The 12,435-nt window shown below is 39.8% G+C and overlaps 2 protein-coding genes across 3 annotated transcripts in view; one reads left to right on the top strand and one right to left on the bottom strand.

The window, feature by feature from the left end:
* Positions 1-7,159, bottom strand: part of GPN1 (GPN-loop GTPase 1) — a 28,710-nt gene extending 21,551 nt beyond the window's left edge. Inside the window, exons 1-4 of one of the 2 annotated variants that reach the window (XM_001380490.4) lie at positions 7,025-7,159; positions 6,792-6,885; positions 2,387-2,426; positions 1,821-1,887 (exon numbers count right to left, since the gene is read on the bottom strand). In XM_001380490.4, the coding sequence (XP_001380527.1) occupies positions 1,821-1,887; positions 2,387-2,426; positions 6,792-6,885; positions 7,025-7,159 (336 nt within the window). Of the gene's footprint in view, positions 1-1,820; positions 1,888-2,386; positions 2,427-6,791; positions 6,886-7,024 lie in introns of those variants that run through there. The other variant, XM_007476016.2, reaches the window with a different exon arrangement.
* Positions 7,160-7,203: 44 nt separating this feature from the next.
* LOC103100089 (uncharacterized) lies at positions 7,204-11,689 on the top strand. The gene is made up of 2 exons (XM_007476017.3): positions 7,204-8,396; positions 9,349-11,689. Exons 1-2 carry the CDS (start codon positions 7,204-7,206, stop codon positions 10,328-10,330), a joined length of 2,175 nt encoding a protein of 724 aa, XP_007476079.2. The 3' UTR covers positions 10,331-11,689.
* The last annotated feature ends 746 nt before the right edge of the window (positions 11,690-12,435 follow it).

Here is a 12,435-nt window from a genome sequence, read left to right as displayed (position 1 = left end):
CATTTCATGTCCTGTTTTCATAATAAATCATACAAAGAACCAAATTGATTTTGAAAAAATACTATAAATACTTACAGGTTTATAAAAGCAGTCTGTCTATTTTATCTCATTTTATCCTCATGACAAACCTATAGGCATTATCTCACTTTACTTCTGAGGCTCAAAAGGCAGCATGACTTACCCACAGTAACACAACTGATGTTGAAGGCAAAATCTGAACTTGAGTCCAACACTCAGTTCAGAGCTCTTTTCTCTGTACCATGTTTCCCAAAATCAATATTTATTTTTAAATACTTTTCCATGTTTATATAATTCATTTTCTTTTCCTCCCCTCTCTCAGAGCCAACAAGCAAATTCCACTGGGTTGTACAAATGTTATCACTTGATACTCATTTCCATATTATCCATTTTTGCTATAGAGTGATTTGTTAACACCTAAACCCCAAATCACATGCCCATATATACATGTGATAAGTGATGTCATATGTTTTGCTTTTGCATTTCTACTGCTATAGTTCTTTCTCTTAATGTGGATAGCATTCTTTTCCATAGGTCCTTCAGGAGAATCCTTGCTTATTGCATTGCTACTAGTAGCAAAGTCCATTACATTGGATTGTTCCACAATGTTTTGGTTTCCGTGTACAATGTTCTTCTGGTTCTGCTCATTTCGCTCTGCATCAATTCACTGAGGCTCTCCCAGTTCATATAGAAAGCCTCCAGATCATCATTCCTTATAGCACAATAGTATTCCATCACTATCATATAAGGAAATTTAATTTGTTCAGCCATTCCCCATTAAGGGACACCCCTCATTTTCCAATTTTTGCCACCACAAAGAACGTGGCTATGAATCCAATATCAATATTTAACTAAAAATAACAGCCAACATTTATATAGCACTTGAAGATCTGTAAAGTGATTTACAGTCACAACAAGGTAAGGGATATTATTACCCCCATATTTTACAGATGAAAAAACTGAGGCTGACAAAGGTTAACCAACAGAATCACACAGCCACTAAAGTGCTAAGGCAGGGCTTGAATTCAAGTCTTCTTTATGGCAAGTCTTATGTTCTATCTATTATGAGGTAACATGGTAGGGGTACAATACAATGATTTGGGAATCTCATCCATGACTGACTTTGGTCAAGTTATGTGAGCCTTCTCTTACCAGTATGTAAAAATAGAGAAAATAAAAACCTGCCTTACAAGACAGAACTACTAATAGATTAATGATTATAACTTTCCACAGAAAGTTGTTTCAAACAGCTAAATGATTAAAAAAGATTTTTGTATTAATAAACATTCTTCTTCCACGCACAATGTTCCACCCACCAAGGAAATATCAAAATGCAAATCAATAACAGAACAGAAATAGAACCCTGAATTTTTGGCTTTATAGCTATAAAAATATTATTAAATGTGAAGAAATAGCAGTAATTGGTACATCCTAACTTTCTTCCTAAGTGTTTTCACATACATAATCTCATTTTATCAACACTCAATAGCCCTTGTGAAGTATGAAGGATAGATGATATTTTAAAGAGAAAGATAAGCAAACAGACACAGAAAAGTTAAGTGGCCTACCTAAGACTATTTGGCTATAAAAAAGCAGAGGTGGGACTAGAAACAACTCCTCTGATTCTTGAGTCCAAAGTTCTTTTCTATCACAGGAATCTTCCCTTCCAGCTTTACTTATTAGGGCATCCTAAATAACATGTTAACATTTTCTACATTAAATACTGATTTATTCAGTACCTTTCCTGGTCAAATTTCATGCCAATACGATCCACATCTTACTGTCCTATAGGATATACATACCTGATCAAATCTGGTAGCAAAGAGATTAAGGGAGGTCACTATGCCACCATTGGGTCCAAGTCCATATCTAGACATAAAGTTTAGGAATTCAAATGCTTACAAGGGATCTCACAGAGTTCTTATCTAGTGCACCCCACACATAAACATCACTCTTGACATTAATGTAAGAGAGGAGGTAGGCTTTGAAAAACTGCAACTCCAACTTCCAATCTCCAAATTAACATATCAACAATACACTTAAAAGAGCTCAATGTGACAATGGTATAATGTCTTTCAATCTTCATTTTATAAGGAAGGAAAGGCCTCTTCTTAAAATCTTCCAAATTTTAAAAGGTTATTACAAATTTGACTATGTTAAGAAAGGTTTCTAGATAGATTAGCAATAGTACTTTTCCCAGACTTACCTGAACATTTTTTTTCATTTTAAAAAAATAGTTACTTCATTGCAGTCACATGTTTGGGCTAGTATTTGTCATATACTTCAAAGTATTCTAAGGTTATAAATGAAGCCAGAAAGCAATCAAACAGGAGTTAGAAAATACTAAAGTAGATATAGAAAAGGATACTGTTTCATGACTTCCTTATACTTCACTGTGTCCCGAATATCTTTAAAAAAAAAAAATTTAGATCAACATCTGGAAGATACCTTAGGCTTTTAGAATATACCACTTTAGAGCAAAAGTGTTGCATGATTGATTCATCTCTATTTTCTTTTAAGTGAAGAATTTCTTCCTCACCATCAGAATTTGTCCTTATGGCTGTTTCTTATGTGTTCCCACATCAGAAAGTAAGAATGTGGAAATAGAATGAGTAGAAAAATAGTACTACATGAAGAAAGAACAAAAAGGGTAAATTCAGCCTATCAATTGTTGTTGGCAACTCTGAGTCTATATCTATTCTAAGATATTCTAGACAATTTCTCTTGGACCAACCTCTCATACTAATTCTCTTTCTACACAAAAGTGTAACTATCAAAGTAGTTCTTACAGTAATCTGGAAGTTCTCAGAAGAGAGAAACTTTACATGGCAGTGATATTCCCATAGAATGATGGACTGAAGTTGTCAGAAAATGTACAAAATTTTGCTTTGAGGGCCACAATTCAAAGACATATCATTATGTTCATATCACCCAAATATGAATGTAACATGGGAAACAAGTTAGAAGTTTCATTCTGTTTCCCACCTTCCCGACTACCTCAAAGTATGATGGTATCAATTCAATTCAGCAATAATTTATTAGGTGCCTACTTAATAAAGGAAGACCCAGTGTACTAGTTATTGGGAATACAAAGGTGACCCTGTTCTTTGTTGTTGTTTGTGTTCAACTTTTCATAACCCCATTTAGGGTCTTCTTGGTAAAAGTCCTAAAGTGGTCTGTCATTTCCTTCTCCAGCTCATTTTATAGATGTGGAAACAGAGGCAAAAAGAGTGAATGACTTGCCCTGAGTCACAGAGCTAAGTAAATGTCTGAGGTCTACCCAAGCCTTTCTGACTCCAGGCCTAGCACAATATTCACCGAACCATCCTACTACCCCAAACAACTTCTTCTTAGGGAGTTGTAATCTAAGGGGGTTAACACATATACACACAAACAAAAGTCTAATAAGTAAAATGTGCTAGTACAATGGAAAGGTCTGGACAAAGTACTAAAAGAAATACTTGGAAGAGAGAGAAATCTTTCATGTTGAGGGTGGGTACAATATCCGGGAACAGGGTAAGACTTCTTGAAAAAGGTAGCACATTAACTGGGTCATAGTGATCAGTGAGTATGGAAACATTCATTAGGGCCTATGTGCCAGGCACTATGCTAAGCACTAAGAATCCAAAGAGGCAAAAGACAATCCCTGCCCTTTAGGAGTTCACAATCAAATGGGGGAATGATCAAGAAAAAAAATCAATTCCTTGGGTGAGCTCTACCTAGACTTTCCACAGAATTCACCTCCTCCCAGATCATGAGAGCTACATCCCTTTCAAAGCTAGAAGGAACTTCAAAACTCATCTAACCATGAACTGTTGAAGAGGAACCTCCTCCTCTGAATTCCTGAGGACAGTTTCCACCTGAAAATCTACAGGGATGAGAAATCCATGAACTCTTGTAACAATCAATCCTACGTCTCCACAAGTGCTGACTGTTAAACCATCTTTCCTTAAGGGATCTTAGAGACTATCAAGTCCAATGAGAATTGGGACTTGCCCATGGTCATATGGCTAGAAAGTACCTAAGGCAGGATTGGAACCCAGGACTACCTAACAATACCTTCTTGCTCCAGGGGCACTATATAGAAAGCTATTTATAAACCTTAACACACTAGAATTTCCTTTTTAAATAAATGTCTAAGCAATCATATTAATTCCTCACTTGGATTCAATCCCAACTCTCTAAAACATTTTCTACACAGTGCATTCAGTTTTCCTTTCCTTCTCACAAACCCCTTAGATTCCTTTTAGTTGGTCTTTCCACATTAGAATGGAACCTCCTTGAGGGCTGGACTGTCCCTCTTTCTACCTATATGTGTATTCCCAGAACTTAGCACAGTGCCAGGCATACAGTTAGAACTTAATAAATCCTTGCTCAGGGACAACTAAATGGCTCAGTGGACTGAATATAGGAGGTCCTGAGTTCAAATGTGACCTCATACTTCCTAGCTGTGTCACCCTGGGCAAGTCACTTAACCTCTACTACCTGGCCCTTACTGCTATTCTGCCTTTATGGGTTTTTAAAATATAAAATAAATGCCTGTTCACTTGAAATGAATTATGGTACATCAAAAATTTACTTTTCTGAAACTTCCACTCATTGCTCCATGTTGGAGAGGTAGCATGAACTAACAGAAAGATTGGACTTGGAAGTCAGAGACCTAGGTTTGAACTAAGTTCTGCTATTTCCCAGCTGTAACTCTGAGAAAGAACTTCTCCAAGCTTCATCTGTACAATAGGGTTAATACTTTTATTATGTACATAATACAGGGAGCTCAAAGGATCATAAGAGTTAGAGCTGGAAGAAGTACTAGGGACCATAAGCTCAACTCTCTCATTTTACAGATGAAGGAATTGGGTCACAGAGGTTGATAGGTGACCTGCTCAGGATCATACAATTATAAAGTATCTGAGGCAGGATTTGTACCCGGGACTTCCTGATTCCAAGTCCAATGCTTTATCCATCATATCACACTGCCTCTGGGCTGTCAAAAGGAAAACTAATTGTAAACCTTAAAATACCAAATAATTCTGAATTGCTATGCTTTTAGTTTCCAAGATCAAATACCTCCTCTACATGATATACAGCTTTTCTCCACACTCTCCTCCAAGCAAAGCTCTCCTTTAAATGACACACATATGGCAAGGTCTCCAAAGTCCCCCTCCTCATTCAGTTTGTCCTTGTCTGACTAAACCCCAATCTATCACAAAGACAGCACAAAAAATTACCTACAATATCCCAGATGCAGTCTTAAGCCACTCTAACAAGACTTGAAACAAATTCTGAATGAGCCTTATCAATAAGCACTTATGAGAGGGGCTCTTGGGGGGAAAAAAAAAGCTTTTAGGCATGATCCAATTAGAAAATGAAACAATTTCTATTTGATCCTTATTTCATAAGGAATATATTTTTAAGAAACTGCAGATTCATTTTGCTGACCTGCCTCCAGAAACAGGTTAGTTGCTATGACCTATGGCATGTGAACACTCACCATTAAATTTGGGTGTCAAAGAGTTAACCCACAGTGATTATATAAAGAATGGAGGGGAGGGGGGAACAGCTTAGAATACAATAGAACATAAGTTCCTTAAAGACAAAAAAACATTCCATTTTTGTTTCCCAGGTGCTCACCACAGGGATTAGAATAAAAAGACTGGAACTGTGATCTCATTGATAGAATTCTGAGATAAAATTCCTTTTACAAATGAAGGTTAGAACTTCTGCAACTCAACCACATCAGAGTTGCTTCAAGCACTGAATTCAGACTCCACTTTGCTTCTCCCCTAGCAAATCATTCAACAAATGAATTAATCTTGGAATCAGAGAATTAATCTTTCAGCAAAAATCTTTCACTGTCACAAGCCAAAATCAATATCTTGGCTTAAAGACTCCCCTTCTGTTTACAAGCATCTTATAAATCAAAGACAATATGATTTAAGGTTACTAGAAAGGGTTAGAAGTAGAATAAAACCATGGCTTGAGGATCACAAAGCCCTAAAATACAAACCTAAGCAATCCTTGGAATCAACAACAGGACCACAGATTTAGTCAGAAGTATAAGTCATGTAGTCTAGCAAAAGATGTTCTTTAAATAAGAACAATTAAGCTGAACAAAAATGTAATGAGGTGACCTGGCCAGGGCAAGATTCCTAATCACTGAAAGCCTTCATGAGAGACAGACAGGTGAATGATCATGTGACAGATCAATTAACAAGCATTAAAGCTCTTCAGTGCATAAAAATAAAACCATTATGTCCCTCATAGTGCTAGACAGCCCAGGTTTCTTCCAGGTCTTGAGACAGTTTTGAGTCTCAGCTTATCTCAAAGTTTATTTTTGAGTTAAATGGCTTCACCAGTTTCAAATCAATCCTACATATATTTGTATTTGCACATAAGTTTTTTCCATGCTGTCATTAACTTAGATGGTGAGTTACTTTTGAGCTTTTACCTTTTTATCCTGTTTCTCCCTCGCTTAGCATAGTGCCTGGCACATAGCAGGTACTTATTGATTATTGACTGACTTATTGAAACTTATTAAAAGTTGACCTGTGTCGCCTTAATTTCTCGAATCTTGGCAAATAATGTTAATCAAGTTCACCTAGGCAAACAGTGCTGCTGGACAGGAAAAAGGAAGGGATGCGGCAAGGTGGGCCTCTGAAGACTGCACAAAAGTGGTGGAGATGCAAGAGCACGCGGGCCTACAGTACTAAAGCCACCATTTCTCAAGGCTCCCAACGCCACGGGGAACCTCTGACCCGTGCACACGCACTCACCGATGTTGGCAGGAAAGGGGACCTCGTGCACGGCGGGGTCCAGGTTGATCACGTAGGGCGGCGAGCCCAGGCCGTGAAGGTATCCCGTGAGCCTCTGCGGAAGAAAGCGGCGGGAGACAAGGCGAAGGTGAAGGAGGTCCCGCTGTCCTGCGCCCCCTTCCCGTGTCACTCCCACCCCCAGCCCGGCCCCCTAAAATGAGGGCTTTTTCACGCCTCTCGATTCTGTGCCACACCTGTACAAAGGTCGTTTTCCCAGACCCAGCCATCCCCAGTACTAGGAGACACACAGGAGGCCGAGGCCGAGGTCGGGGCTGGGAATGAGGGTCCTCTGGAGTCTCCGCAGTCTCTGGTCCCGAAGAGGGATCCATCTTACCCCAACGTAAAGTTGAGTCTGCGCAGGGCGGAGCCGGAAATGACTTTAGGAGGACCGAGTCGGGTTCCGACTAGTGGGGCGGAGCTGGGGGCAGGGCCAAAGACCTGGGAGGAGATGGGGGCTATGCGTCCTCCTTTGCCTCGGGAGTCACAACCCAAACATAAGACTTCGTATTTCTCCCCGTTTTCCTGCCCTCTGAGCCTGTGCAAGAAGCAGTCAGAAATAGTTTTAGAGGGACGGAAGAGCCAACCTGCAAGCAGGGAGAGTGAAGCCAGATCTAAGCGTGCGTCGGTTCTGAAGGCTAGGGCCCCTGAATCGCAGGCCTCGAAGGCTTCAGTTGCCCATCCACGAAAGGCAAGCGACCAGAAGTCTCTAGAGAAGAGTTTAGAGAGCCGCAGTCGAGTTAGGAAGTCGCCGGGGCGGAGTGGCTCCATTCTGAAAAGGAGGCTTCAGACCTTGGAGGCGGCGAGGTCAAGGGCGGGGCCAAAGTTGGAATTCAAAAGAAGCGAGGAATCAAAAGGGAGGCCAGAAAAAGACGTGTCTGCACCGCAACCTGAGACTGGAGCAGAGTTCAAGAAGAAGCCATATCCCCGGCAAACCAAACCTGTTCCGCAGCCCAAGCTTATAGAGTCTCTGGATCTGTCTCTCCCTAAATCGAAGACTTTAGGGAGCAAAGATAATGAAATTCCGGATCTGTCGACAGTGGTGAACCAGGCAAGATTGGAAGAAAAGTTGCGCTTGAGCCTATCGGCCAAGTCGCGCTTGAGCCTATCGGCCAAGTCGCGCTTGAGCCTATCGGCCAAGTCGCGCTTGAGCCTATCGGCCAGGTCGCACTTGGGCCCATGGGCTAAGTCCTGGATCGAGAGTCCAAAGTCCTCGGAAGATGAGAGTGGGGAGGATGACAGCGATGGCATCCTAAGCTCCAAGGTCGCTGCTGTCACTGCCACAAGCAAGAAATGCTTGGGTAAAGGAGAGTATTGCGTCCTCTGTACTGGGCCCAAGCTCCCAGGCAAGGTCAAGAGTTCTGAGCATGCCAGCCCTGGGCAGGTACAGGATAGGGTGCCGCCTGTAGGGATATACATGGACACTTGCTGGTTGCCCAGAAGCTTCAGGAAGGAGGAACTGATGAGGAGCCAGTTTCCTCGTGGATTTACTTCTTTGGCCTCCACCCCTACTAGTCCTGTATACAATATCCAGCACTTTTGGGATCGACACTTGAGTACCCTGGGCAGGTGGGTTGGAAAGGACAAAAGGGAAAAACCCTTTTCTAAGCCGACAGGGGGGAAGGGCAGGTAGCTCCTTTCTGCTCCAGGCATGGTATCTGCCTCTGGTTAAGTAGTGGTAAGGGACCTCAGTTTCTAGTGCATCCCACACAGTTAACAAAAACCCCCTCTACAACATGCCCAAATAATAGTCTTAGCTAGAGGACTTCCAGAGAGGGAATCATCCAATCAATCAAAAAGCATTTATTAAGCACATATCCCATACACTGTGCTTGTCACTGGAGATAAAAATGCAAATAATACAGCAATTTTTCAAAAAGCCCAAAATATGTTGGGTGAGATGAGTATATATAAAGTCTATTATTTGGAAATTGCTCTAATTGTTACTTACATAAGTTAAATCTGCCACTCCACAAGTTACCCTTCCTTTTGGCTTCCCATTGCTCTTGGTTCTAAATTGAGCAAATCTAATCCATGACAGGCTCATCAAATTGGAAAGCTATCAAAGTATTCCACACTACCAATTCTTCTCCAGCCTAAAAATCCCTGGTTTTCCTTAAACTAATTCTCTTATGGAATAGCTGGCTCTGTCTTCTGTCTGTTGTTATTGTCCCATCCATTCCAATCAGTGATTCTTTCCCTTTTTTTATCTTTTCCAAAATAAGGTTTAAAAAACTTTTAAGAACTCATCTCCAGTTATGAGTCCAATTTAAACTTCCTTGTCAGCCTCTGAACATTGAGTTTTACAATTACTGACTCCATTCTTGCAATACTGTGGCATACTTTTGTACACTTTTATAATCTCTCCTACCTACTGGGTATGGGCTAGTTCTCAAGGACAAAAGCTGTGATGGATCCTACCAAGCTAGGAAAAGTAAAATGATTGGGCAAAATTGTCATCTTAATAAGATAAGAAAACCCTTCATTAACTAAACAATCATTCTGACTGCTTTTCCCTCAGGTTTACTCAGAGTCCCAAAATTACATTACAGAATCTGCCTCATACTGTAGCCTTCTTAACAAGCAGCAAAAGGCTACAGCAGTTGTTAAAGGCACAGGAAGAGTTGGAGAAAAAGATGCAGAGAGAACTGACCACAAAGGCACAGGTAGAGCAAGAAATGATTAAACTGAATGGGGAACTGAACCGAACACGAGCCCAAAGGAAGCAGCTCATAGAAGATCATTACCATATACAAAACGAAATCAAACCATTTTTAAGTGACAACAGTATGCTGATGGGATATCTTCCTGACCCAACCAAGAAAACACAAGTAGCACCAATTAAGGTATGGGATCAACACACACAGCAGCAGGATCAGATCAAACTCGAACAGCAGCAGCTGATCTCCAGGTATGAGTCCAATATGTTAAATCTACAGGAGGAGCTACTGCAACAGGAGGTGCTCCAAGCCCAGCTGAAAAAGAAGATTCAAGGATTAAATGCTAGGAAAATAGTTCAGCTGACCCAAGAGGAGCAGATCAAATCGCTGCAAATGTTAGAACCCCTAGTCCAGAAGGAGGCAGAAGAACAGCTTCGTAGGGCACAAGGCTCTCTCATTGCAGAGTGGAAAGCACTGAAGCATCAACTGTGTGATATACAGCTATTGTTGGAGAAAAGTAAGACTGGGAAGTATAACCATATCCTGGAGCAGGCAGCAGATAAATCTATTGTGAATTTTGCCCGCCACCTGCAAGGTGAGAGTGAACATTTGCATAAGGAAATAAATCAACTCATTCGAGAAGCCCAGGAGGTAGAGGCCCAGCGGATTAGGCTTAGAAGGCAGAAGCAGCAGCTACAACTTGAGGAGTGTTGCCTGGAGAGCCTTAAACGAGGGAGGAAGCTTAAACTAACTCGAGCTAATCCCTATCAGAAAGGACAAATCAGTCCAAAGACCATACTGGCCCCTCTCCGAAGTACCAAACCAAGGTTGAATCCATCCTAAATGGAGAAAATATTTATTATATCCCACCTATACAAATGTTTTGAGATAGTGTAGAAAGCAACTTTTGGAAGAAAAAAAGAAATATAAAATAACAGGCTATCAAATAACAATGATGAAACACAACAGTGGCAAAAGACCATACTGAAAAAAACTTTTTGTTGTAAAACTTTTGCTGAGTGACTTAATAGCTTATTGAAATTATTAGGGGAAGAAGTTAAAGATACTTAGGCCTTCCTCTACAGTACTATTTAATAATTCCTGGAGTTACCTGTAATTCCCTCACTCACTTCATCCTGATGACAAACAGCATCTTCCTGAAATCTTGCAGTACAGGCTTTCCTGGCTATTTACCAAACATTCTCTACAGTGGCTCAGAAGGAGCACAAGTCAAGCTATGGGTTGTTCATGTTTTCTTTTGGCCTCATTATCTTTCTTTAAATGATAAATTTCTTTCTTTGATGGCAACCATTTATGTTGACTCTAGAATGCTAGTGTAGACATTCCAAAATCTCAGGTTAGCAAATCCATGTAGGTCCCCACTTATTTCTCATTTTTGTTGACTTGGTCTTTTCACCCATTAGAAGTACAAGACTTACTCAAAATGCTGTTGGCAAACCCAAAACTTGATGGTGTGGGAATGGATTGTTATACTTGTGTGCCAAAGACCTAGCAATTACCTTTTGGCCCTTGGTTTGTCTTAGTGTTCCAATGAAGCATGAACTACTCTTGAAACATGTCAATTGAAGGACAAGAAAGTGACCTAATAGAATTCCCTATTTTCTGGTAGCATTGTTTTGATTTGATACTGAGTAGCTTATGTTTAATTTTTAATTTAAATGAGATGGTAGGTGAAAAGATGTAAAGATTGACCTTTTTTTTAAACAAAGCTTTGCAATGGCAGAAATATCATTGTAGCATTCTAGCCAATTAAATGATTAGGATACCTATACTAATGGGGCATTTGAGAGAAAAAGCTGCTTCAGTTCAGGTTTCCTTGGATAACTTTCGAAAGGGAAAAGCAGCAGCATCCAAATCATCCTTGATTCCAAACTTCTGAATTACCAGATTATTTTATTATATATTTTAGTTCAAAATTATATTTTTATATATGTACATTTGTAGTGTATAGTAAAACATCTAAAAATGTTTTAGAATACTTCCCTTTTTTAGGACGATAAGCATAGCTTTATTTCAGATTACTGTGGTTTTATAGTAGTTATCTTTGCTCAAAACATTTTTAGTCATAAGAATGTTACATGTAATGGCTTGCTCAGGACCAGAACCTTCAATTGTAACATTATGCAAAGAAGAAAACTAATATTCAGATGCAATTCTTATTGAATAAATTGTTCAAACATTTGTCTTTGGAATTTTGGGGGTCTTTATGAATGAGGGCAAAATAAGGATCCCCAAATTAAAGATCTCTTCACTGTTACCATTAATACTTGGAACCAGCAACTTATTTCTATTATATGTTGAAATGAATGATTCCCAAAATATTGTTGATAAAGAATAGCATTCAAGTTCTACCTGTGTGTGGCCTTGAACAAGTCAATCTCTTGGAATTCTTATTCAACTATAAATTGCAGAGAAGGTATCATCCTGTACTGGTATGGGGAAGTCTTACCTGGGAGTTCCCTATTCCTAAAAGACATTTTTTCTCCTTTTGCATAAAAATTAGTGAAATTATAATTTACTCACTGACCTGGTATGACTTCTTACTGGACCACTCTTTTCCAACACACTACAATGCCTCTTCATTATTAATAATTATTGGTTGGTTCATGCTTTTAAGTTACAAAACTTCATTCTTTATACAGCTTGCACCTCATACTTCCAGATCCTCCTCCCCTCCCTTTAAGATTTCTAACTCCAATGTTATTTCTAACATTTCTAACTCCAATGCCGATGTCAACTCTAGTCATTATTGATAGGTAGTACTTTTCCCCATACCTTTTTTCCTAGTCAATAGTGTTCCTCATGTGTGTACAGTTACTTAGACCCATAAATATACACAAATACATGTATGATCCATCAAAGCAGGGGTCATAACTGGAAAAGGTCCAAAGCTGTAGGACCAGGCTGCAAGAGTCAGTCTAGAGATG

Source organism: Monodelphis domestica, chromosome 1, assembly GCF_027887165.1.
Source record: "Monodelphis domestica isolate mMonDom1 chromosome 1, mMonDom1.pri, whole genome shotgun sequence".
Taxonomy (NCBI): Eukaryota; Metazoa; Chordata; class Mammalia; order Didelphimorphia; family Didelphidae; genus Monodelphis; species Monodelphis domestica.
The sequence above is the reverse complement of the archived record's forward strand: the minus strand, read 5'-3'. Positions and strand labels throughout refer to the sequence as shown.

Coding starts and splice junctions, on each gene's coding strand:
- LOC103100089 (XM_007476017.3), top strand. CDS start 7,204: ATGACTTTAGGAGGACCGAGTCGGGTTCCGACTAGTGGGGCGGAGCTG. Junction 8,397..9,348: donor CACTTGAGTACCCTGGGCAG/GTGGGTTGGAAA, acceptor CTTTTCCCTCAG/GTTTACTCAGAGTCCCAAAA.